Source organism: Gadus chalcogrammus, chromosome 23, assembly GCF_026213295.1.
Source record: "Gadus chalcogrammus isolate NIFS_2021 chromosome 23, NIFS_Gcha_1.0, whole genome shotgun sequence".
NCBI classification, from domain to species: Eukaryota; Metazoa; Chordata; class Actinopteri; order Gadiformes; family Gadidae; genus Gadus; species Gadus chalcogrammus.
The window spans coordinates 8,185,010-8,210,747 of record NC_079434.1 but is presented as its reverse complement, the minus strand read 5'-3'; the positions used below and the strand labels follow the sequence as shown (position 1 = coordinate 8,210,747).

The window sequence follows — 25,738 nt, the reverse complement described above, 5'->3', positions numbered from 1 at the left end:
ATTCATGTACCAATTCTAGAGATACGAGCAGCCCAGGTGTTCGACAAACCCAGACGCTCAAGGCCACAAAAACAAGTGTAATTCCCGCACATAGCCACAAACCAAGTTGCAATACCAACACATAGCCAAAAGAGAGCAGTATAAAGACATACGGGTATTCAGGTATCCTACCCATAATTCTGAGTTTAAACTCAGAACGCCAAAAGAATAATCACGTGTTGCCCTCATCCTCTTCCGTATAAACTGATCTCAGACTGAAGTATTAAAGGTCCCATGACATGCCACCAGGTGTGAGTTTCATTATCTTGTCTATCTTTCACACATCAAGGTGGACACGCCCTTTTATGATGTCATAAAGGGCCGATTTTCAAAACGGCTTGTAACGGCTAATCACACTCACCTGGTGGCATGTCATTGGACCTTATTTCCAAGATACAAATTCTGCACAAAGCAAGCAGCACTGCCCAAACATATATTTAATGTTTCCCAACAGACTATAGCTGTTACTATTGGCTGTTAACTAAAATATCTTTGCTCATAATTCTAGTTTGAAATATTGTCACGTTATTTGTATAAAAACAAATTGTTGGTAATCATGCAATTGGTAACATGATTGGTGGAATTTGGGGAAATAATTGACAGGCCTGCATGTCTCAAAATACACTTTCTTTTATTATTTTCTTTTATTCGCAGCTCCTTATCGATAAACATGCAAACTCCTCCATTGGAAGGCAGAAATATAGCGAAAGCCTTAGTTGATTTCAGTAAAAAGGTAAACTTTTATTATTTGATAAAACAATTCTCTGTAAAGATTATATACTGTATATTCAAAGCTCTTGCTACATCTGATATACATTCTATATTAACACAATGCATTTAAAATGTTGCATTTTAATTATAACAGTTATGTATATAATGCATACACACATTCTCACCGCTTGCTAACATTTACACACGCAGTATAAGCAATATTATAACTATTTATAACCATTGGAAATAAACTTAACATTGTCTATTTATACAATGATATCTTCACATTAAACATTTAAATTAGTTCACAAACCACAGTAGCTACAGGAACCCCACTGATGGGTGCTAAAGCATGTAGCTACAGAATAAGAAAGGCTACTTGGTTAAAGACAAAAGATTCAGGTGAAATCACTCAAAACCAATTAATAACTTCATTATGACATTATTAAATCCAGCGTAACTCACAAATTTGTAATTTTGGTCCGGGACTAAACAGGTGTGCTTCAACAACTTTTATTCAACCTTTTACATTTTATTTTTGCTACACCAGTGCTAAGAGTACCTTATGATGTTGAGCCACTTTTTGCATTTGGAAAACAATTAAATTAATATAATGTATGAAAATAATGATCAGTGAGTAAAACAGTGGATGGATATGGATTAAAAAAAAAAATAATAATAATTACAATGAATGATCAGGTGTAATACACAAACTTCAGATGTACTTTAAGCCATTATACTAAATAGTTATACAAACTATTGAGCCTTTTTATTGAGTCTTATTTTATTAAGTATTTGAGTTGATTAACTATTTATTATCTTCACATTTGACCCTCATTGCCTCGAAACAATTATCAGAACATGTAGCAGCATTATCCGGGCAACTAATGACAAACAGGTTTGACAAACAATGCGTTATACAGAATTATGAATAATTAAAAGATGATGCCCATATTCAAACATAAATATAGAAGCACCGTGAAAAAATACTAAAGCAGTCATCGCATGGACTAGTTTGAATGATTTAAACCGTTGATTTTCTTCTTCTTGAACCATAATCCTCTCCTCTCAGGGTTTCCTTCTTTCCCAAAGAAAATAGTCTTTCTATACAAATCCTTCTTCTTGAAAACACACAATTCAGGCCTTCAGTCGCCCTCAATACATTCAATACATTCATCTATCTTCAATTCCACATTTAGTCCAGGAGACTCCCTCTTCCTCTTGCTCGCCCTTTTTCTACTTGTCTATTGTCGTTTGGTGCCATACTCCTAGTGCAAAAGCTACTGACTATGTAGTAGTGGTAGTGGGGGAGGGGGGGGGGGGGGGGACAGCTGTTAGCTACCCAAACCAACACGGCAAAAAGGATTCTCGGGTCAAATGTGGCGGTCCGTGCCGTCACCATGGGGGTTCCGGTCCAAACCGCTTCAGTCGATTCTTCTAAAGGTGTTTAAAAACAAACAAAATGGCGGATGCCTTTACTGGTTCCAGAACTAGGGGTGATCGTCAAAACACTGTAGTAGTGTTAAATGTGGGTGTTGAAATGGAGACCTTTTAATGCGTTACCTTCTCCTCCGCTGGAGGTACAGGCGGAGGAGCCACTGCACCACGAACGGCCAGACCACCGCGAACGCCACCGTGCCGGGGGAGACGTCGAAAGGCCACCAGGACGGGGTCTGCTGGATCGACACGAGGAGGATCTCATCACACACCAATAACACAGTTGTAGTACAAATTAAATGCCTGGTTCCCCCAAACATATCTGTCTTATAGATACATGTATATATGTCATTTATTCACAACCTCATTTTTTTCTAATGCTTATACTTCTGCAGGTAATGCCGGCTTAGAAGCCGGGAACATAATATGACGATGCTGATGGCGTCAATTCACTGTACCTTGCTTGACCTGTTCACTCTGGGTGACCCGAACGTAGGAGACATCGCCATCGACCTCGCCTGCAACAAGCGTGTAATAGATGAGCAAAATTAGAGATGAAGAATTTCTTAGCCGCTAGAAGCAAGCGACACAAAGATGCAGAGCATCCAACCGTGTTGCGCTAGTGACCAGTGGTGCTCCACTAACCAGTGTTGTTCCTCTAACCCGTGGTGATCCTCTAACCTGCGTTGCGCTGAGGGCCTCCAGGGTGTGCAGTCTCTGCAGGACGCTCTGCATGTCCTCCTGCAGCCGTCCCAGGGCCACCACGATCTGCTCGTTGAGGCTCCCGGCGGGGGTCCCGGCGCCCCCCCACCGCTCCCCGTCCCCCTCCTCCCCCTGCCAGCCGCCCGTCCCCAGCCTCTCCGAAGCGGAGCCCCCGGGTGGCCGGGAGCCTGGTGAAGGAACAACAATAACAGGAAGTGTGTTGACAGAAGCAGAAGTGATCCGATTGGTTGTGTCTGGATACCGCGCTAGGTCAGAGCTGCATTGGAGTTTGGTTTGGCATCGCAACTCGAGGCAAAACCCCGAGTGGTGTTGCAGATATGATCGCATCCATTTCCCTCTTTGAGGGAAATGAAAGGCTTGACGTAGGTCTGTGACACTTAGACCACTGGCAAATGGACGACTTACTGGTTAAGTAAGGAATAATGTAAAGCGCGCCAGTCATTGTTGTGATATGAACCCTGAGGGGAGGTCTTACATCACCCTGAACCTATAACCACTGTCACACATAGCAGCAGTCTGCAGTGGAAAAACAGAAGACCGTAGAGTGCTGTCATTGACCAATCAGAATCGAGTATTTAACAAAGCAGAGTAATAAGGGTAAAGTAATGGACAGGTAAGGCAGTTATTATTGCCTGGTTAAGAGTGGATAGTTACTCGGTGGGTAGACATCTATCATTGATAAGGAGGAAATAGTAACCTTAAAGGTGGGAAAGTCCAGAATAGTCAGTTATTAATTCCTGGTTTAAAAGTATCTTGACGTCCAACAGGGAATAGTTACCGGGCTAGCGGGTATAAAGCGAGCCAGAAGCAGCTGTACTCCCCGGGTCAGAGCGTCTCTTACCTCTCCCTCCCCTGGCCTGGGACCTCCCTGCCGTGTCCCCGCTGCGACTCTGTCTGTGGGAGCTGCCCCCGCCGGCCTCCCCCTCCTCCCCCCCGCGCTGCACCCCCTCCCCGGGCCCGGGCAGCTCCCCCGGCGGGTGTGTGTGGGTCTCCCCCTCTGGCGTGGGGGAGAAAGAGCCCTGGACCTCGTCTTCGTCCAGGTCCTGCGGGCTGCGGTTCCTCTCGGAGCCCTGGGGACGCAGAGAGGGGAGTGTCTCAGAGCCCGGCCAGGAGACCTGATGGGACAGACACCTCATTCACCTGAAGCCTAACGAAGGGAGAGCAAAGGGGTTCTACTGGATTGTTCTATTTTAAAACTGTAATCGGTCTATAATGTATAACTGTACTTGTTTGTCATTCTTCAGTGTGTGTGTGTGTGTGTGTGTGTGTGTGTGTGTGTGTGTGTGTGTGTGTGTGTGTGTGTGTGTGTGTGTGTGTGTGTGTGTGTTGCCCCAGGAAGAGGCTCCAACTTGGGTGTGTGTGTGTGTGTGTGTGTGTGTGTGTGTGTGTGTGTGTGTGTGTGTGTGTGTGTGTGTGTGTGTGTGTGTGTGTGTGTGTGTGTGTGTGTGTGTGTGTGTGTGTGACTTGCCTCTTCCTGACCAAACTGGTCCACAGAGTCACAGTAGACCTCGCTGTCGGAGTCATTGGCCGGACTTAGACCGGACTGCTCCTCACTGGGGTCTGAAGCAGGGGAAGAAAGAAACACAACAAAACCGTCAGGCAACCGTTCACACAGTGAGGAGAAGATGGGGATTAGACATCTCCCTCTCGCTCAAGGATATTTACTCGGAGCTGAAGGACGGTAGGGATCGAACCCGGGTCCTTTCGGGTGGGAATTGAACACCCGAGCCATTGGACTATCTCGCCCCCGTCGCAATCCTCTTCCCCTTCATCTACCGAGGACTGAATCTAAAATGCTCCGTGTGATCATCAAGAGAAACAAACGGTGTGTTTTGGCCTGCCAGGTTGGTCTACCGCGGTAAACGGGGAGTTTGGACTATCTGGTTGTTCGGAGCACAAAGTGTTTCCCTAAGGAAAAAGGGGCTGAGGCTCGCCAGGGATTAAGATTAGGAGATTACCACGGTCACATGGGGAAAGAGAGAACACCTGGACAATGGAGGCCAGGGGGTAGTCTGAGGGACAACCTGTTTGGAAACCATTTTAATGCGCTTCCTAGACATGCTGGGAGTAGAGCTATAATACCGTTGAATCAGTAGAAGTAGTACACACTCGCCGTTCACTTTGGACAATGTGCCCAGATTCAGTGGCTAAACATGAACCATGAACCAGCACGCCCTTTAATCATTCTAAAAGGCCGTTTTTATGTAGTGGAGTCGACTCACAAGTCAGTCTCTAAAGGCTTCACTGAAATAGAGACTGAGGACATTCTCCCAGGTTTAGTGGCTAAAAATGAGTGGAAACAATTAAGAGTTTGGAAATAACCTGCCTCACTGAACCTATCAATTTAAGTACGCCCCTTCATATGGTGACATGCAGAAGTCATGTGAGATGGTAAACACCGTCGTGCCTATGCGTCTTTCTAGTCCTGGGTCAAATATATCTAAACGACGTAGCTGGAAGTCCTTGATTTAACCAATCTTGGGGACTGATCGCACTCGATTGAACAAAATCGAAAAAATTTACTGGTGCCTTGGACATCAATTTTAAATGTTTTAAAAAGCTCTCTTACCCATGTTCCAAAGTGATTCGCTATACCTCCAGTTAGCTTCCCAATGGAGGAGAATGGGGCGAAGCATCATTACTGGTCATTACATTCCGGGTCAAAGGTAGGGGCCGCCCGCAGGCCTTTGAGTGGCCATTCTTGCTGCTTTTCGTACAACTAACTTGAATCTAGATGTTCGGTAGGCGAGGAGACCTTCAATCGTCTTGCATCGCGAAAATAGTAGCGGAGTATGACAAGTGGGAAGGATAGTGTAAAAGCTAGGGTGTGTGACTCACAGCCAGAAGGATCGGGGTTCGATACCCCAGTGTCCACCGGCTAACCTGTCGGTGTCCTGGAGCAAATGACCCCTAACCCCCTCCTGCTCCTTAACGACCTGCGTCTCAATTCACCAAAGTCACATTGGATATAAAGCATCTACTAAATGTTACTTTTAGTAATAGATTAATAAACAGTGAACAGTACGATTTGACAAGAAATCAAGCTATGAAAATATGGAAATAATCAACAGAAATATCGGTACACCAGGTCTCAGAACCGACACGTTAACCATTAGAAACAATGAAAGTCAACCTCGAACACTGATCCACTGAACATCCAAAATGGCCGGGTTTCTGACCTGGGTGAGTGTGTCCATTGACGTGAGCCGCGTCCTGGGGCCCGTCATGGCCGTTCAGAGTAGCCTTGGGTTGAGGTCTGTTGGTCAGGTGGGGACCACCATTAGCCATCTTTCCATTGGTCAGGTGACCCTTGCTTCTCCTCGACGGAGCATTTTTATTGGAGTTATGGTCTGTAATCAAAATTGTGAATGGTCAGCAATAATAGTCCACACTTACTTTAATCTTCATTTTCACATTGGCGCGTGAGCGAATACAAGAACTGCGCCAACCTCACTGTTGTTTAAGAGAGTGATCGATCCATCAATTTATATGAACATGGCCAACCTTAAAACAGTTCATTTTCCCTAGTGGGGCCAAAACACAACAGCAAAAAAATGAAATAGACAATAAGTTAGAAGTTGATTGGTCTTCATTACCTTTTTTGACCTTGTGTGTCTCCACCTCTTCTGCCTCCTCCTCCTCCTCATCTTCTTCGTCCTCTTCATCATCATCCTCATCATCGTCCTCCTCCTCTTCCTCTGCAGGTTCCCCGGCCAGGAGCTCGGGTCTGGTTCTGGTGGGCCGGCCCTCCAGAGAGCCGTTCAGCTCCAGGTTCCTGATGATGCTCTTGGTGACACTCTTTGACGGTCTCGAAGACAGCATTGTCCCGAAGCCTGCGACCACAACCCCCTGGTCAGTATAGACAGCAGGCAAATACCACTGCCGGGGTCTGGGGATTAAGTCACTGTCTAGCTCCACGGGTAGAGCAAGGCATCAACACTGCTAGGGTTAGGGGTTCAATTCCCTGTCTAGCTCAACTGTTAGAGCAAGGCCTGACCACTGCCACAGTTGGGGGTTTGATTCCCTCGCTAGCTCAACTGGTAGAGCAAGGCATGACCACTGCCAGGGTTAGGGTTTAGAGTCCCTGTCTAGCTCCACTGGTAGAGCAAGGTTAATGCCTTGCGTGTTTGCACCCACTCGACTAAATTGCAAAACATATTTATTCAGACATACATACAGCTAGCGTAAAACCGTGAACACACATTCTTTGGACAACGATGGAAGCCTACATTACCCAAGTCTATTACAGTTACTACTAGGTCTATTTTATGATGGCAAGACGGACGACACAGTTGACAGCATTGCTGCATTTGGATGTGGTGGAACTCTACAAGGAACAAACAAACAGCTTCACCTCCATACCATAGACGCTCACGTTATACCCTATGATAGGCCTATGATTGGCTCAATAACTAGGTAAACAATGCGTTTGACATTGTGACTATCTATATATGGGATGAGGTCTTGCTGACATCTGAGCACACATCTGAGCACAAATACAACAGACAAACGTCTCTCATTCTCCCCTACGTTCCTACTGTACGCACTACAGGATTCTAAGGGATGGAGGGGTCAAATACACGTCACTAAATGATAGCACCACACGGCAGTAGATCAGGGGGGGGGGGGGGTCGACACACAGCGATGTACTTGCCTTCAAGCTGCCTAGCAAACTGTGTCAAACGGGCTGAGCGTGTGATGGAAGAGGAGGATTAAAACTCAACAGACGAACACAATACGGACGGTGAATCGACAAAAGACAAGCAGAAAACCCCCTGCGGTAGGAGGCGAGGAGGAGCGCCGTACCACTGCTCAGGTCGGATATCTGCGTTATCCTCTTCTTCTCGTCCACCAGCTCGTAGAACGGACCCATCACCTTCAGCAGCTCCTCCACCTCGTCCGTGATCGGCATTCCCTCCAGGATCTGCGGATCAATGGCGTATCAGTGATCGATCGATCAATACGTCTCCAACTGAGGCTTAGCCCATGTGTGCACTCCACATGACCAGAGCGGGAGCGGGGTGTGATGAGCACATTACTGTGCACCAGTAGACTTGACAAACTCTCCGTTATAATCCAACGCACAATTCAGTATTATAAAATATACAGGCATGTATTGTCTTCATATTTTACTTGAAATCAATTGGTTGCTTAGTAATAGATTATTGATCAGGACATGTACTGACTGAGAAAGACACAGAATGAGACCGAAAGAGGGAGAAAGAATAGCGACAGATAGTTACCAGCTTCATCTCATTCACATAGGCCGCCATTGCCTCTTCCTTTGCCATGTCCCCAAGTGAATTCCAAGCATCCCTAAAAGGCACAAAACACAAGTTACATAACACATTTAATATGAGTTTGGACAAACACAATGCTCTTTTTCTACTTCGTTTTAATTTATGTCAAGCAAAACTTTCAACTTCAGTTTAGAGTAAGAGTGATTTCAGTGTTTTTAGTTTAGTGAGGTTATTCAAGGTCGGAACCGTGGTGGGTCAAAGAGCCCTTGGATATGCTCAGAGGGGGTGTGCAAATAAATAAACATCCAATAATCATCAAGAACAGCTTCCAACAGTTTATATATTGTAGCATTATTTCCACTGTGTCCCACAGACACATGAAACCCCCCATGCGGCTATGTAGGTAGGAGGTTGCATTCCCTGCGGTACCATTCACTGCCCAGGTCCAAAGATCTCTCTCTCTCTCTCTCTCTCTCTCTCTCTCTCTCTCTCTCTCTCTCTCTCTCTCTCTCTCTCTCTCTCTCTCTCTCTCTCTCTCTCTCTCTCTCTCTCTCTCTCTCTCTCGCTCTCTCTCTCTCCCTCCCCCTCTCTCTCTCTCCCCCTCTCCCCCTCTCCCCCTCTCCCCAGGGTGATAAGGCAGCGCCAAGAAATAGGGAACATTGTATGATCCATGTACCATTTTGCTTTCCCCACAGCATCCCAGAAGCCAGGCCGTGGGATTGTGCACGGGCCTAGCGTGGCCTGCTTGTAATAGCTGTAGAATTTGAGCATCATGTCGTTTGACGGCTGAAAAGAACCTGGGTACAAAAAAACGTATTGGATTATGTATTACACTGACTCTTGAGACATGTCAACATTCTGAGTGTGGTTTAGGAATGTGCCAGTTACTTACACTTAATATATAACATAGATATGACATGTAGACATTGATGGGTTTAATGGGGAAGGTGTTCTGTTTGCCACACAGGTGTACCAACTCTGGAAACTACTTCTGAGGTTCACCAACCTATTTGCGTCTGTGTGAGTCTATAAATGTATCATTCTTCATTCCCCAGCACACCTGTCTCTCCTCGAGTAGGAGCTACGGATACCGACTGTACGTAAACAGCACCGACACTGCTTTTCTGACGACAGTGAATACAGTATGTAGGTCGTCCTTACCATCCGGAGGTAAACTCTTGATCACTTTCACGGCTGCCTCGAAGCGCAGCAGTGTCAGTGGATTTCCAGTCTCCATGCTGACGCACTCCATGACGAAGCCAGACAATCAAAATAAAACAACCTTCGGGGTCGAGAAACAGGCAGCAGTTTAGGGGCAGGTACACGCATGATCAGTGATCAGTGGATTTGGCACAGCCGGATAAAGATATTGATTACAGTAATAAGACGCTAGATATGGAAATCGTTTGGTAAGCCGTCGCGTCTTAAACTCTCCATGTTATGGAAAGAAAATCACAAAGCCTAGTGTTTTGAGGACAGCACCAGTAGGAGGCTGTGTCGGTGTGCTGACCCAGTTCTAATAAATTCATGTACACTAAATACAATACAGACTAATCGACGCTTCGCAGCAAAATAGCCAGTAACATTAGGTGACTTACCATGAAGAAATCGAGACTATATCAGCGGGGAGATCTATAACGCATACAAACAGACGCCATAAACAGCTAAGTAATGACAGGCACTGTACGCTCAGGGAGTTGTAGTTCTCGACAATCTTGACGGGAACTTTGCAACCACATTAAGAGGATAGTTCCTACACATCCCAGAATGCATTACGTGGACAGGCACTACAGGGAAGTGTAGTTAGAAAGCACGGTCAGCCAAACGGAATCGACTGGTAATTCTGACAGTATATAACACAAGTAACTTACAAATAAAAGAAAATCACGGCAAACTAAGTCAATATTGTTGATATTTGAACTTCATGTTACGTATTGATTTTAAATTTGCAAAGAAAATAGGCCGGTGGTGAGATTACTCGTCTATTTAGAAAACCGTTACAACCGGATATCTCGCTCCGTTTCACTACGTTACCCGGCATGCCCCTCGGCCCGAGTTCAAAGTGTCTCGTTGTGTGCTACTTTTCTCTCCCAGATGGGGGGTTACGCCGAGCCGAGAGCAGCTCGCATCCCACAATAGCGACGGAGTTTGTCAAGCAAGCGCTGCTGGTGGTTTTCAATCTAAAAGGGGGAGAAAGCTAGCCCGGGGAAGCTCTGCGGAGGAGAGATGTAAAATGGCAGAGCTACAAATGCTGTTAGAGGAAGAGATTCCGGCCGGTAAACGTGCGCTTGTGGAGAGTTACCAGAACCTGACCAGAGTAGCTGACTACTGCGAGAACAACTATGTCCAGGTAGGAAGACACAACACCAGGGAACACCCGAGCATGTCTCCTAGTGCTTCCCCCGCCTCCCTGTCGTCTTGAAACCCAGGAATGTGTCCGGGGACAGGATATGTATATAAAGATCCCCGGGCGTGGATGCGAAATCTGCCCGCTGCATAGAAGCGACTCAATGTCTTCAATGTCTCATATCTATAATTTCTCTGTCCCATATCTATAATGTCTCTGTCTCAGTCTCATATCTATAATGTCTCAATGTAATATCTGTAAGGTGTCGTATTCATAGTGACTCATGTCTATGATGTCTGGTAGTACACGTTGCTGTGTGCCGCAGGAAACATCCACGCCTGCTCACCAGAGTAGTTGATCAGCTAAATCAATGATTTCTCTTGGTTAGTTTACACAGAGGGTGTGTCGTCTACTTCTGAACGGTCCGAACTTAACCCCGCTCCACACCGACATAGAGACCGGGGGTCCGGTGTTTGAGTCGGTGGTCGGTGGTTTTAAAGCTGTTCACATTGTGCTTTATTTATACACGAAAGCGAGTGCAGACTGCTCCCGTTTGGCCTCATATAATGCTGACGACTGCTGAATGTTTGAATTGAATCAAGGTAACGTTACTTATGTGTCAGACTCAGGAGTGGGATGTAACGTTACTTGACTTCCTGAGTAGTTATTGAGATGCAAATTAGACATAGTTCATATTCAGTAGTTTGGCCATGTTTTTGGTTTTGTAGTGCTTCTTATATGTGCCTGTTGATGCCAATCTGAGTTGTTCGACAACGTTGCACACAGTCTAGATATATCTATCTACAGGCCTATAACTGTATATGATTGGCCGAATTAGTTTTAGTACTCTGCCATAACTACGTCTGTTTGATGGTTGGAGGTTATTTTTTCTCAAGTATGTGAATAGTGCTTAACTTTTATCTGACTTTGTGGGCTTGACTAAAAGTGGAATAAAGGCAACAACCAAAACCTGTGAATTGGACTACATCCTGGAAATGAAGAGACAGTGTGACCGATATTGACGAGGAAAAGGAACACAGAAGACCACAGAAGGAAAGCCCTAACAGCCGAGGAGGGTGTGCCCAACCACGATGCAGTCCCGGAGGACTCCCTATAATTTAGTTTTTAGGGGTAATTTGGTTTCTTGTCAGTATTTAGGTTTCTGATGATCCATCTCACTAATAAAAGGCCATTTAAAGAGACCCTTGTTAATTACCACAGTCAGAGAAACGGCCTTCAAAAGAGTTTAAACCTTTGAAAAACAGACTTAGCCTGTGGTCACATCCAATTGGCTGCGTTACATGTGCTGTAAAGATAGACATGTATGCCTTCTGTTGTATCATAATGTACAAATATAGCCTGCTGTGGGTTGATTAATGACTTCAGACATTGCTTTATAGGTTACTGTACAAATTTCACAAGTCTCTTCTGGATTTGTAAAATATTGGTTAGTCCAATACAATGAAACGTATGAATCCTGATTATACCATAAAGTCATATATTTAGTTGATGTGATCAAACTCCCAAAATGAACATTATAACGGGTTATAATATGTAAAATCAACCTGATGAGAACTATCACCATATTTTAGGTTTTGATTTGATATGAATGGTTATGAAACTAAATATATAAAAATACATCAAAATGCATGTTTTTATTCTTTAACGTTTATAGTTAGTTAAATAACGTTGAATGGTGTAGAGTAATATTATAGGATTGTGAGGGCCATGAAGTGTGTCATATTCTTTACTCACTTGGTTCAGTCTTTCCATCTTTGAGATGACACACTCACACGCACACACACAGTGAATCATTCAAAGGGATAGGCCCACATGTCTCAGCCTGTCTTCAATTCTCTTGCTTCTACCTCTATTTTTCGTTTTCTCTCTATTGATCTCTACCTCTTGTCTCCCTCTCTCTCTATCTGGCATAACTGCCAGACTGTTAACAGTACAGTGGCGAATTGGTCAGCTTTATATTACTTTTTTTCAAGTTGATTGTAGTGGACTGTGTGTGGTAATACATAATCCACGACATTTGAAGACTGATGTTGGTACAGAATTGAAGGCTGTGTCATGGTTTTTGGTAATATGTCTACATACACAATGTGTGGAGTAGAGTGAGGAGCCACTATGCATTAAGCCTTTTTGCGAAGACTCTGTAGTGGTACACCGAGGTGTAAACAGAACTGGTTTAAGATATTCATCTGCCGCGCTCCTCCTTGACCCTCCCTGCCCTCCGTCGCTGAGCTCGTTGTTCTGCACCTGAGACACCTGTGACAAGTGCAGGCCCCCTGGGCCATTTCCCGAGCCTGCTGCCAGGGAGAGACACGGACCATATGCCGCGCCAACCGTCATCTTTGGGCGAACACGGCCACCTGCTGTGTAGGCCTCAATGATGCAGAAGCAGCTCATCCCTTATCCAAATACAGGCAGAGAGGCAGAACCTAAATGAATCGTGTAGCACTGCATGGAAGGGCATGATTTGGTGCATGGCATGCAATCTCAACAGCATGCCATGTCCAGGTTTCAGTAGTTGACGTACACCTTAGTTCACTTTGACATTGGGTCTGCTGTTTACTTCTGTCTGAAGTATTCTGAAAGTGTGTGTGTGTTTGTCTTGGTTGATGCTTTTTTGCAATCCTGTTTTAGAGGGTTATTTGAGAAGGGGTGGGGGGGAGGACAAAAGGGTGAGGTCATTATCAAGCTGCTAACGCACAATATGTATCAAGTCAGAAATCCCTAATGGAACCTCCAAGCAACACTGTTAAAACGTTTTTCAAACGACAATAAGAGTACTAGGCCGGTGTCTTAAGTCTGCTGGAGGTGAAGCTATTTTCGATTTGGACCATTTCCTACTAGGGTAGTTTCATGCGACACAGGTGTCTCTGCTGCACCTGTAGGGATTGTTTTGTGTACCAAGATGTTGGAGTCAAAAGGAGGAAATGGAGTGACCTGGTTATATCCAGGTCACATGACTCACGCCGTACCTAGTGTTCCCTGGGAGAGAGCCAGGGCTCCCAACGTTGCTAAATGAATCACTTTTCCTAATTTTCTTAATTTTCACGCTTCCTGTATGCGTCTCGGGATTAGAGTCCCATTTTTCTTTCTTTATATATTTTTTCCTCCTTTTTTCACGAAGACCAGCGGCCTGGTTTCTCAATGCCGCAGTTCATTCATGTATTCTATCACCTGCCGTCCACCCGTGGTTGGTTTTGGTTCAATCCATAGAGTCAGCCTGAATGCTATTCGGAATATAGGACACAGAAATGTGGGGGTGCATTAACAGGACAGCTATTGGTAAACACTTTCTTTTTTTCAAGTCTTATTTTACTTCAAAGTGCTGCAAAGGTAAACTGGTCAGATTCCGCTCTGTAAATGGGTCATAGATCTAGATTCAGTTAAATTTAGCCGTTGGGCTGCCTTTTAAAGCTCCCCTCCCCCTAGTGTTCGGCTACATGCTAAGGAGGAAGAAACCATGCATTGTGTCCCGTTGACCCATTTGACATGTCAAGATACTACTTCATGCCGTTTTACACAGTTTTTTTGGATGCTAAAGGGGGGGGACGACGACGACGACATGAAAGGGAATTATTAAAATCCTAGTATTAATAATGCCGGTATTTTAATTGTCACGTCCATCTCGTGAGTGGGACTTCCTGGTTGAGTTCTGTTGAATCAGCCGTTGGCAAGGAAGTGCTTTTGTATGCTAGCCAATATGCCAACTGTAGACAATCTTTAAATATTTCCACAGTGTATATCTCATTGTTTCTGTCACATCAGTGTAATCCAGAATTAATCTGGACTATTTTCCCAGATTACACATTGCTACACTCTTGACACAACACCAAGAAATTCAAGTCACAATGTGAGAAATTTAGCCCATTGGAATCACCTGAACGTATATTTTAGTCGAAAGGGATTATAATAATGTTATAAACTACATCACACCCTATTGCTGATAAGCGGACAAATAAAAAATGCTGGGACGCCCGTACTACTCTCTGATTACAATAATCTTACTATGGACACTCCCAAAACCCCTCCCACCCACAGCACACCCAGCAAGCTACGCTAGGTTGCGTCCAACAGTGGCACAGCCAGTTAGAGTAGACAGAACAATGCTCTTTTTTTTAAATTCTGAACTGAAAGTCTCCCTCCTACAATCTCGGAGGGGCTTAGTATTACACCTAATGACTTTAATAATCATCGTTATTTTTAGAAATTCAAACGCTATGAATAAAGTATATAATGATAATCTCTTTAATAGTGTCATGTATAATGTAGGGCCTTAAAATAAATAAACCAATTGTCAGGTAAACCACCACACTGTATTGGCCTTTGATTCACTAAAACATTGCAGTGTTGCTGTGCAATTTCAATTGTAGGATGCATACTACCGTACGGTGGTCTAGCACCAACTATAAGCTGTTTCTAGAAAAACCATACAGACACAAGAACATGCTCGGAATGGATCGATCCTGTCCTCCCGGTCTCTTGTGGATTCTCCTGCTCCCCCCCCCCTTCCCATCCTTCCCTTTTCGTCCAATCAGTGTCAAGATGTCCAACAGCAGCTTGTAGTGGCTGCCCTTAAGTCCTGCTTATCTCAACCCAGTCGATCCTTGGGTGATAACTGCTCGATAACCGACACGAAGCAAAGTGTCTTGTGTGCACTATTCTGTTATTTACTGTACACTATGTGCAGGGTGCGGAATACAGGGTAACAAATACAATGTTGTCTGTAGGGTAGCCGGGTTCATGTCAATGCTCCATCAAGTCATCAAAGACAATCTCCACACTGTCCTCCTGCTACATATGGATATGATCAAAGGTCAGATCCATGTAGAAAAGGTTTCACATGGATCTCTGTCCATCCTGAGGAAAACTGATTTAATTTGGATTGGAAACCTTTTGAATGTTTATTTTATGGACTGGTAGTTTGCTGCCATGGGTCTTTCCATTCCTATGTGTGCATTTTGCTTGCTGACTGAAGTGTGTATAACACTTGGGGATAACGTTTGGAGATTACACATTATTTTGTCTTCTGAGCTTGTTTCCCTCCTGGACAAGTGGGATCACATACAACCACTGACAGTTGGGCTAACGGTAGCAACATGTATTGTGAGAAGATTCTGAAACCAGGTGAACCGGACCACAATGTTTCCTGCTATGACATTCGTTCTCGTTGTGCTATCCTATATCCGCCATGAATCATGGTTTGGAGTTGGGAGCATGTGTAGTTAGTTTCCAGGACTTCGCCTACTCATTCAGTTGGTGTCCTGCTTGTACTCCAAGAAGCTTCTGGCTGGAGAGACCAGCTGAGATGTGGGAGGCTGTCTGGCCGTGTGTTGTCTCCTGATCTCTGAGCAGTCTCTCTCTCTCTCTGTCTCTCTCTGTCTCTCTGTCTCTGTCTCTCTGTCTCTCTGTCTCTCTGTCTCTCTGTCTCTCTGTCTCTCTGTCTCTCTGTCTCTCTGTCTGTCTGTCTGTATCTGGTGGAGGAGGTTCAAACCCTGTGATCCGCAACTTCTCAAGTGTCATCTCTCTAGGGGGGGTCGGATGTGTGTGGTGAGAGTTGGTTCACACTGGGCAGTTCATAGTTTTATGAATTTGCGATGCTGCACTGGTCAACCACTTTTACTTTGATAATTCTGTATACACATTTTCCCTTTAGACATGCATAACTAAATCTGTGGATTTATTGTTTTTTAACCAATGACTGAGTGAGATGTTGACAACTCTTCAGCTGCTCATGTCCGCCTCCTCCCGCTCTACCTCCTCCCGCTCTACCTCCTCCTCTTCCTCTTTCTCCTCCTCCCCTTCCTCCAGTCATTGCTGCAGTTGAGAAATATGAGAGGAAATGCCCCAGGAGGGTTACAGTTCCCTGGGAGGAACCCGCTGAGATCCCTGGCTCTTAAGCTCCTCTGCTACACTACGACACACTTGTTTCACCTCCTGCCCGAAGAACCTACGGCTTTATTGACTTGGTTTTGCATGGGAAAAACCCACCATTGGTTTCTAATATCCGGTCCCAACTGGATCTATTACTGATCTTTTAACTGAGGCTTCAAAGTAAAAGCAGCCCTTGAGCTGGGCAGTATTGACCGGTAGTTCTGACCCTAATATCATGACCACGGATCATGTGACCGGATCTTGTTTGGTCTGAACTATTTACTGCCGGGGAGACAAATGAGTAGAAGAATTTGACCATGCGCATTGCAATGTCGGTGTATCGGGTTAGCCTGAGTCTTCAGTTACTAATAATACATTCCTCCTATCTATTTATTTTGCAGATACATGTAAACAAGTTGTTGAAAGAAAAGTGTACATTTTGAATTCCATACATGTGGAATACTCTTATAAGAAAAAAAGGAAACAGGGAATATGATGACATCACACCGTGGTGAACGTGCCATGCTGCTTATGTCTTTACCCCTGTTGGTCTGGTGGTTCTGTCTCACAAGATGTCGCCCACCCTTATCTTACCTCACATTCCCTATATCTTCTACTTAACTACTCTTTTCTTTCTTTTCTATCTGACTGTATCTGAATTTTGACCGGTTGCCATTGTTATCTCCGTGTGGTTAATTCGGGGTTGCAGTGTTAATTAGCAATTTTGTCAGCTAACTGTTACATTAAACTGTAATCAGAAAAAGCGGTTACATGCTATAAACCCTAAAGTATCTGGTATAAAGGCTGGGACGAATTTCGAATTATAAATATGTACAATCCATAACGTTAGCTCTCTGGCTCATAGCTCAGCGGACTAGAATACCTCCCGTTGCCAAGTTGTAGCTACGTTCCGTCCTATTTATGTGAAAAACGTTATATTTGGATTGTAAAACGCATGAAAATATATATGAATGATCTTAATTTATTTTCTTTGGCAAGGGACCATGGTATAAGCGGGATAATGCCCTTTGAGGTGTCAAAAACATGTCGGATCGATTGTAATTAAAGGGGACTACTTTTCGAGGGAGATGAACTCAAACAGAGTATAGGCCTACATTTAATAAGCATGCAATACGAATAATAAAAGCATAATTATTAAAGTATTTCAATTTTATTATGTTGGCATGCAAGAAGTAGAATAAATGGGATAATCAGTCTTATTAAAAGGTTTTGTGCAACCAACCGCACAACAAGACATGAATGTGGCTCTTGTCGCTCTCGTCTTTCTGCAAACGCCATGCGCATAGAGCGGGGAGTGACGTAGACTGATAATCCCTCTATTGATGAAGCTTATATGTTTAAGCTAATCAATGTTTGTATTACTTTTTGTCATTGCAGATGCTTTTTTAATCCAATGTATCAAACACTGAATTTAAGACGTAAGCAGCAGTTAGCGGCAACTCTGCATCTCTACCGAAGGATGCATACAGGCAGCCCGTGGACGTTGGGGTTTGGAACCCCATACCTTTCAGCTGGGACTAAAACAGCCTAGCACCTACACTACTCTGGCCTATTATCTAAACATTATCAAGAGGTCGGTGTGTCCGAGTGAGCAGTTTCTGTGTGGGTTTATTGCCTGTGGTTCTTAATGGTGGTTGCAGTATTGGCAGAATGGTTAGCTGTTTCTGGTATTGATTTTAGAGAGTGACTGTTGCAGCGTAACAGCAGTAGAAAAAAATAAAAGATGCTTCAAACACCAGCATGTGTGGGTTATTTCTTTGAACATCATCCAAATCCAGATACACTCTAAAGGCTGATTCAGGTCTTATTCAATGGTTGTTAATGTTATTTAGGGGGAGATTTCCCCTAAAACAACATTAAGTGTTAATCCTTTATTCAAAAGGTGAATAATAAAAGCATTACTTTTATATTTGCTACTTTTATACAAAAGGTGAATGGAATGAGAAACTAGTTTAATTTTAAAGCTACCTCAAAACAAGCAGAAAACCCCTCAGAATGCTGTTGACAGATAACAATTTTCCCCGTACATTACTGCAGGACTTCCCAGTGATAGTGTTAGCGGAGAGAGAGTGTGGTATGTGCTGCTACACACTTTTAGCAGATGTATAGCCGGGCTACAGCCCTCTGGAGTAAAGTGTGCTTCCTGTAGTGTGTTGTTTGGTTACACATCTGCTAATCTCATTGCTACTGCAAGATTTGGCACATTGAGATGCAACCTGTGTAAAGAAGGCACTAAACAGACAAGCTGCTAACTGCCCTGCCCAGGTCACAGGAATCTAGCCAAGTGGGTTGTTTTTAGATTAGAAATGCTCTAGTGCACACACGAACGTACACGCACACAGCTATTCACTTCACACTGTAAAACTCGAACTTCAATAATTGAGTACTACTTTTATTCCTTTCATTTGACCATCTCCAGTTTTTACATCCTTTATTTCTTCTTTACTTGGTATTTCATTCTTTCGTCCCATCTTTGTTTCGTTTTTGCTTTATTTCTGTTTTCCCTGCGTTTCACACATCACCGCCCCTTCTGCTGCCCACAGGGTAAACAAGTCAGAGGCTCACTATCATGTTGTGGGTAATGTGTGTGCAAATGTAGTAACGTTGTACTATCCACTATACCTGCTCAGGGTCTGGGTTCCACCTCCTGAAACCCTAAGGAAAAGAAGAGGCAGATATTCATTGTTTATTCATAAATCATAAAGTCATCTGGCATTCATTATATATGCATGATACATATTTATATTATACTGTACACCTTATACCTTTCCCTTTTTTTTTTTCTTGCATCTGCTCTCCTGTCAATGCTTCTCTGTGGGTCTCTCTCTCCTCTCTCGCTCTTTCGCTGTCTCTCTCTCCCTCCTCTCTCTCTCTGCCTCTCTACCACCTCTCGCTCTCTCTTCCACCCCTCCCTGTCTCCATCGTATTATCTCCTTCTCTCCCTCTGCTATCATCAATAGCAGTATAAATTGTCCATTTTGTCATGATAAAACTTGTGTCCCCCATGGTCAAAGCATGTGAAACCTAAAGACCTCGGTTGTCTGTCCCCCAGGCCCAGGACAAACACAAGGCCCTGGAGGAGACCAAGGCCTACACCACCCAGTCCCTGGCCAGCGTGGCCTACCAGATCAATGCCCTGGCCAACAATGTGCTGCAGCTACTGGACATCCAAGCATCGCAGCTCCGCCGCATGGAGTCCTCCATCAACCACATCTCCCAGGTCAGGGCACAATGCAGCTACGTTCACGGGATCTGTGTGTGAACCAACATGAATGTTTGTGTGTGTTTTCAAGCAGAAAGTGTGTGTGTGTTTACTACAGCAGGGCAGATCGTTTAGCTAGTAGTGCATATTACAGAGTTGAGTAACTAACGACCTCATCACTCTACACAGTGAAAATGCACAACCGTGTTTATTTATTTCAGTCCGTCTGTTGTAGACATCCATAAACTGTATATACACACGGAGGCCGACAGATGGACACATATGTATTTATATATATATATATATCAGTGGCGGCTGGTGGTTTTTAAAGTGAGGGAGGAAGGACTGCGCGCTTGGTTGCCATTGGCATGCTTGCACTGTTGGTGTATGGTGGCATAAGAATGTGAGACTCAAGTTCTTTCAGGGTGTTTTGGTGAACTACAAAATAGCAGGGAGGGAGTTATGTGAACAAAATGTATACAAAGCCACCAGTGGCATCACTGTAATTTGAGAAGGAAAGGATGCAAAGCATATTAGTCAAATCAGGCCTACTATTGATTTGTAAAAGTAAATCAAAAAATCTGGGCCTATTTTTGCCCTCACTGACTGAAGTTATTTAGCTATGTTTATTTTCAGTTACAATTGCTTGTAATGCTACCAGTAAGTCATGCGTACCTAGCAAACCATGTAGCACTCACAACACTGAGGTTGCCATTACTTCTGGTGACCTTGATTTTGGGAAGTGGTCTACCTCTTTCTTTGGTCGCTAACTTAGCACTGTAACTGGATGAATGGAATGCTTTTTGTAATAAGACGTTAACAATGTCCTCCGTTTCCAATGTTTCCATTATGCATTTAGGATCGCGCTATCGCAGATTTCACTTGCTCTGCGTCTTTCAGACTGAACACCGCGGCAATGCAGACCGGGTTTGCTATCGACAGCGTTGCCAGATTGGGCAGATTTCCCGCCCAATGATGATCTTTCCAGCCTAACATGGTTAAAAGTAGCCCAATTGGGTGGGAAATCTGACCAATCTGGCAACACTGCTCAACATCCAGGGATCCTGCTTATTGGTTCATAGCGCAGACGGATAGATTTTTGCGCGAATCATACCCCTTAAGGTCCCACCCACTCAGAGGAGGATTTTCCTCCTCTCTCCCATTGAAACCCATGTTATCCACCGGCCGCCAGTACTTTCGGGAAAATGAATGGGAGTGGACGGCGGCTTCCGGAGGACGTTCCTCCCTGAAGTAATTGTCAATAGGCGATAGGGGGTGCTAATGTCCCTTTACCCAGGGAAACGAACATTATATATTCAAAGGCAATAAAGTAGTCATATTTAAGGGCATTAATTCATTACAATAGTCTGGGCAATCTACATTTTTTATTCTCAACAATGTTAGGGAGGCTCTTCCTCCCTCTCCTCAATGGAGAAGCCTCCACTGATATATATATATATATATATATATATATATATATATATATATATATATATATATATATATATATATATATATATATATATATATATATATATATATATATATATATATATATATATATATATATATATACATTTCACACAAAACAGGATGCTTCAGATTCCAGTTCACCAAAAGAGTTTCCTGGTAATTCTGTTTGTTTTGTTGGTTTTAAACCCTGAGAATCACAAGATCCATTGGATAATTTACTCTTGGATTGCAAGTAATGTCGATCTATGATGGAACCGCTAAATATTCATACAGATAAAATTTCTGTATTTCTGTGCTGTTAAATAAAAACTTTTCCCTTGGTCGAATTGAGCCAATTTCAGAGTTTCATTAGGATCAGTAGTTTGTCATAATTCATGATTTGATATGTGATGTAAAACAGGTCAAATAGTTAGAAACGGCTGCAAAACGATACACCATTACACAGACAGTTAACATGTTGTAGACAATTGGCTGAAAATAAGGTGGATACTGGTATTGTAGCTAAACTCGACCTGACAAGACAGCACTGCAGACCTGTACCCGTCCGTTAGGGTGTGTCTTTACCATGAGCACCTGGCACCAAGCCCTGGCTAGAAAAAGCAGGTAGATCAAGCCTCTTATCCAATCACGGCACCAATCGCTTTGATGAAACCATGGCTCCTAAGCCGTGTGACCGCTACTAGCTTAGCTCTTCATGTTAGCCGCCAGACTGTATATTGGCACACAGCTGTAGCACCCCTATGTAGCTCCCTAAGCCACGGACACGCTAGGACATGGCGTTGCAGTGAGCAGCATTGCAGTGAGCTTTTTGTTTGTAGTACGTCAGTTTTGTTTGGTTTTCCTGACAGCTGTTTCCGAGAATACCTGGAATTCTTCAGGGCTGGGCAGAGTCATCCCAGTCACAGGAGAGAATGTAGTTCTGTTTAAAGTGGGCCCTGGGTTAGCCTTTCAAAGCTTCATTGTATTACTGAAGTATGAAATATGAATAACATAAAGAAAGAAAATATTAGAACGCATTGTCAAATGATCCTTTACAACATGGATAAATAAAAATAAAAACAGTCCTGTAGAGCATTGGAGACAAGCCAGTGGAGGGAGGGAGAGAAGGAGTGGGAGGGAGAGCCAGCAACGCGACAGACCACAGATTTTTTTACCAAATAATGGTCACAGAAGCCAGGCCTAGGTCACTGAGGTTTCCATGGCAACCCTGCAGGCCACCAGGGATGGGCATATACGCAGTAGGGCTAGGCGGGGTGCGGTGACTTGGCAGAGCTAACCGACAGACTAGCTTAAGGTCGGAGCGTACTGTAGTCACTGTACTTCAGCTTCCCCTGTGTTCATACTAGTAGGACTGTGTGCTCCAGTGGTTGGGCTGTGTGTGTCCCTGGGCAGAGGGCTCTGGGTTCACCACACTTCTGCTGTCCCTACAACGCAATGCTAGAGCAAGATGCTAGAACCCCTGCCTGCTAATTATATCTAACCATAAAAAAGTTGCAGCTTCTAAAATGCTAAATAGTTTTTCTGGGGCAGGATAGGGCTGTGGTTAGTATGTTCGGACTCTCTGTCCGAAAGGTTCAGGATTCAGTCCCCAATGTCCGCTGTCCATCCAAGATGCCTTATACCCTCTACCTGATCCTTACTGACATACTTCTAAAAATATACCTCTAAGTCGCTCTGGATAAGGGCCCTACTAAATGGCAGAAAACAAAGGTCTCTTCTCAGACTACAGGAGGTTCTAGACTAGAGGCTAACAGGAAGCGTTCAGTAATGCTTAGCTAAGGGCTTTCATTTCCTGGAGTGTTGGCCAACCAATCCTCCTGAGTATTTGTTTGTCATCATTGTCTAATAGAATAACTAAAAGACTAAATGGTAGTAAACAGTAATAGCATGCTTTAAACAGCCACACAGGAGGAATAATAATGATGGGGGTCCAAAAAAGGCCATCATAATAACAAGTGGATCATATTTATTAGAATATAATCGAATATTAATAATGGATAAGAATATAATTCGATTATTTAGTCCATAAACTCCGAACTTCCCATAACTCTGAAAGCTGTAAACACCTTTTCAAATAGTCTAACCCTTGATGAAACTAATTGTCTCAATAGCATACTGCTTGTTGATCTCACCTAGTACTTGGGGGAGTATGGGGGAAGTTAATGTTTGTTGTTGACATGTTAAGACTGGGGATGTGGTCAGTCTAGTGTTGGTGTAGTGGTTGTGCTTATACTCTCTGCATCACCTTGGCAACACGGGCGGTCGTTGATCATAGATGTATGTCTAAGAAAATCGGGTAATAAAATCGATAATATAATGGGAAGTTCACAATTGACATTGATATCTATTGTGATCATGCACTATAATAATTTAATTCATAATACACTTATGCGCCTTGCCCAGCCCCAGTGCAAGTCTTCCTCCGTCTGCCGAGGAAGCTCAACTGTGTTTCTCTGGGATGCGTGCAGTAGCCGTGACCCATCAACCTTCTGTGGAGGAGCCATGGCAACGCTCCAGCTGGGAAAGTGTGTGTGTGTGTGTGTGTGTGCGTGTGTGTGTCCCTGGTCATTTCCACAGTTTACTATTTTAGTCATTTAGCAGACAATTAAATCCAAAGGGACTTCCAGGTCATTTAGGAGCAGGTTGGAGGTTAGGGCGTATTGTTTAACGATCATCCATTGTTTTTGCCGGTGTTGATTCCAGAAGGCACCCAGCCCTGGAGTCACGATCACTTATGAGGTACCAGACATGACAATACTTTTAAGGATAAAAGTATTGTCATGTCTGGTTCTCTTCACTGTGCTAATGCTAGGCTGTGTCTACCCGACATTAGCTCATGATGTTGATTGCATGTTTTTCTTGGCTCCCTCTGCCATTGCATGTGCAACTAATCATGTCTCGCACACAAATATGGAGAGGGTGTGAGTTTATTCACTTGTGGTGTTGGGTTTCTTTTTTTGTCCAACCACTAGGCCCTTATTTCACCCTTTTAAAAAGTCTTACTATTAACAATCTTATTTTAAAATATATAGAATTTGGTCACTTCATAACATTTTATTAAAATAGACTGGAAACTATTGCCATGCATTGCCACACAGTGCTTTTGAGCAAGGCGTTCCAGCTGAAGGCGTGCCAGAATCTGTTTACAATGGAGCATTATAAATGTTTGTAACGTTGTTGTCGTTCTTTGCATGTTTACTCTGCTGTACAAAAAAAACGCATGATCATCATCATTACTAGAACATTCCTTTCTCCCTAACAACCCAAGTAATAATGTCCCCTTATGACACTTTTCTTCTGCTGTCACTGATAGCCGACCAATGGCTGTACAGTGTTGTGGGGCTCCTCACGATAAGCGGTTAATATGACTCATTCCGTCTCATGATAGAATAGCTTGAGTTTAGCCCTTTTCTGCCCTGTATCGGTTCTCTGCTGTTTAAAGCCCAGGGATTGGTTGGGATTAACTACATGCCTGCTAATGGCTGGCAGTGACTGGCTAGCCGGTCTAACCATTGTTGTCAATTGTTATTGCTCACTTTAAGGCAATATCAAGCAGAATTAAAGCTGTATCTTCCTTCAGTTATGTTGCACGTTTTTGAGTGTATATAGGTAGAGAAGAGAAGTGGGTCCTTCCTTCCAGGTTCACTGGGCTACTACTTGGCTTGGTACCAATGCGGCCTTGAGCGACTTGCCTAACCCCTACCTCCTCCGCAACAAAATGTATCAAAAGTCCCTTTTGATAAAAGTATCTGCTAAATCACTAAATACTAACTGAATAGAATCACCTCTTAGAATACAGAAACCTGGGGCAGCCATTATGATTATGAAAGTCTTCCCTAGGGTTTCGCCTGGGTCTGTGCCTGCATGCGGCATTGCTTGATTTGCATACTACTTTGCGTGCCACGTTACGTTGCTATAAGCAAACCTTGAGGATTTTTTTCGGTCATCGTTGAGAGTCGTTCTTCCACAATTCTCTTCAGATCTGATGATTCTCTTCAGTTCTGATCTGATGATAGCTTCTGGATCCACCTCAATGCTCAGAGGAGGTGCGGGGGGGAATAAGGTGAAATCAGAAGTGGCGCCAGATAAGAGAAGGGCTCTCTTGACCCGCCGTCTTGGCTCAAGCTGCCGGTGTCAGGCAACAATTACAGTCCCAAGAGGAGCCTGGCGGGAAAAGGTTTCTGTTAACTGCCCAGTTTGAACAAAAAATTGGCAGATCAACTGTCCAGTTTCCATTGGCTGGCATCCCCATGTGACCTCCGAGCAGTGTCTCTTCACAGACGACAGAACCTCGGATGTGCTGACCGCCGCACTGCGTTGAGACCCTACTGGGCAGAACAGAGAGGCTCTTGGTCTTCACCGAGGGGGCCATGTTGGCACTGACGGTTGTTGGACTGCCTCGCCAGAATGATTACGACTACAACACAGCATGTGGTGGGAGGAGTGCCGGCTGGCCCAGGAGTTTCCAGCTGAGAGATTGTGACCGCATGTTCGCTGGTTCCAAGCCCAAATCCTCATAGGGGAAAAGCGAAAATCCAGTTGAGTTGAGTGTCCAAATAATTAGCTAACAATGGGTTGCAGTTGCTCATATGTCGTAATGTAAATGTCAAGTATAGACGTACACGTTGCGCATCAGGAGTATGTTGTCAATCAAAA

At 44.0% G+C, this 25,738-nt stretch overlaps 2 protein-coding genes across 11 annotated transcripts in view; one reads left to right on the top strand and one right to left on the bottom strand.

Moving 5' to 3' along the window:
- Nucleotides 1-634: 634 nt before the first annotated feature.
- Nucleotides 635-9,886, bottom strand: acbd5a (acyl-CoA binding domain containing 5a). 6 transcript variants are annotated; one of them, XM_056584458.1, is made up of 13 exons: nt 9,749-9,886; nt 9,312-9,432; nt 8,827-8,947; nt 8,154-8,226; nt 7,717-7,834; nt 6,507-6,743; nt 6,090-6,260; nt 4,379-4,470; nt 3,752-3,980; nt 2,833-3,077; nt 2,646-2,705; nt 2,299-2,426; nt 635-2,187 (listed from the first exon to the last, which is right to left on the bottom strand). In XM_056584458.1, exons 2-12 carry the CDS (start codon nt 9,400-9,402, stop codon nt 2,310-2,312), a joined length of 1,554 nt encoding a protein of 517 aa, XP_056440433.1. In that variant the 5' UTR covers nt 9,403-9,432; nt 9,749-9,886; the 3' UTR covers nt 635-2,187; nt 2,299-2,309. The 6 variants fall into 6 exon arrangements, with proteins under 6 accessions (XP_056440433.1, XP_056440431.1, XP_056440432.1 ...); XM_056584456.1 differs by having other exon boundaries at nt 636-2,187; nt 2,314-2,426; XM_056584457.1 differs by having other exon boundaries at nt 636-2,187; nt 2,314-2,423.
- A 358-nt stretch (nt 9,887-10,244) lies between these two features.
- Nucleotides 10,245-25,738, top strand: part of abi1a (abl-interactor 1a) — a 40,276-nt gene continuing 24,782 nt past the window's right edge. For all 5 annotated transcript variants that reach the window (XM_056584455.1, XM_056584452.1, XM_056584453.1 and 2 more), the window contains exons 1-2: nt 10,245-10,500; nt 19,460-19,627. In XM_056584455.1, the coding sequence (XP_056440430.1) occupies nt 10,384-10,500; nt 19,460-19,627 (285 nt within the window). In that variant the 5' untranslated portion in view covers nt 10,245-10,383. The remainder of the gene's footprint in view (nt 10,501-19,459; nt 19,628-25,738) is intronic.

Bases quoted from the DNA above. Each gene is read 5' to 3' on its own strand.
- acbd5a (XM_056584456.1), bottom strand. From the start codon at position 9,402: ATGGAGTGCGTCAGCATGGAGACTGGAAATCCACTGACACTGCTGCGC. The intron at 7,835-8,153 runs GTAACTATCTGT...ATTGATCCGCAG, and splicing joins ATGTGAATGAGATGAAGCTG to ATCCTGGAGGGAATGCCGAT. The intron at 3,078-3,751 runs GTAAGAGACGCT...TTCCTTCACCAG, and splicing joins CCAGGCCAGGGGAGGGAGAG to GCTCCCGGCCACCCGGGGGC.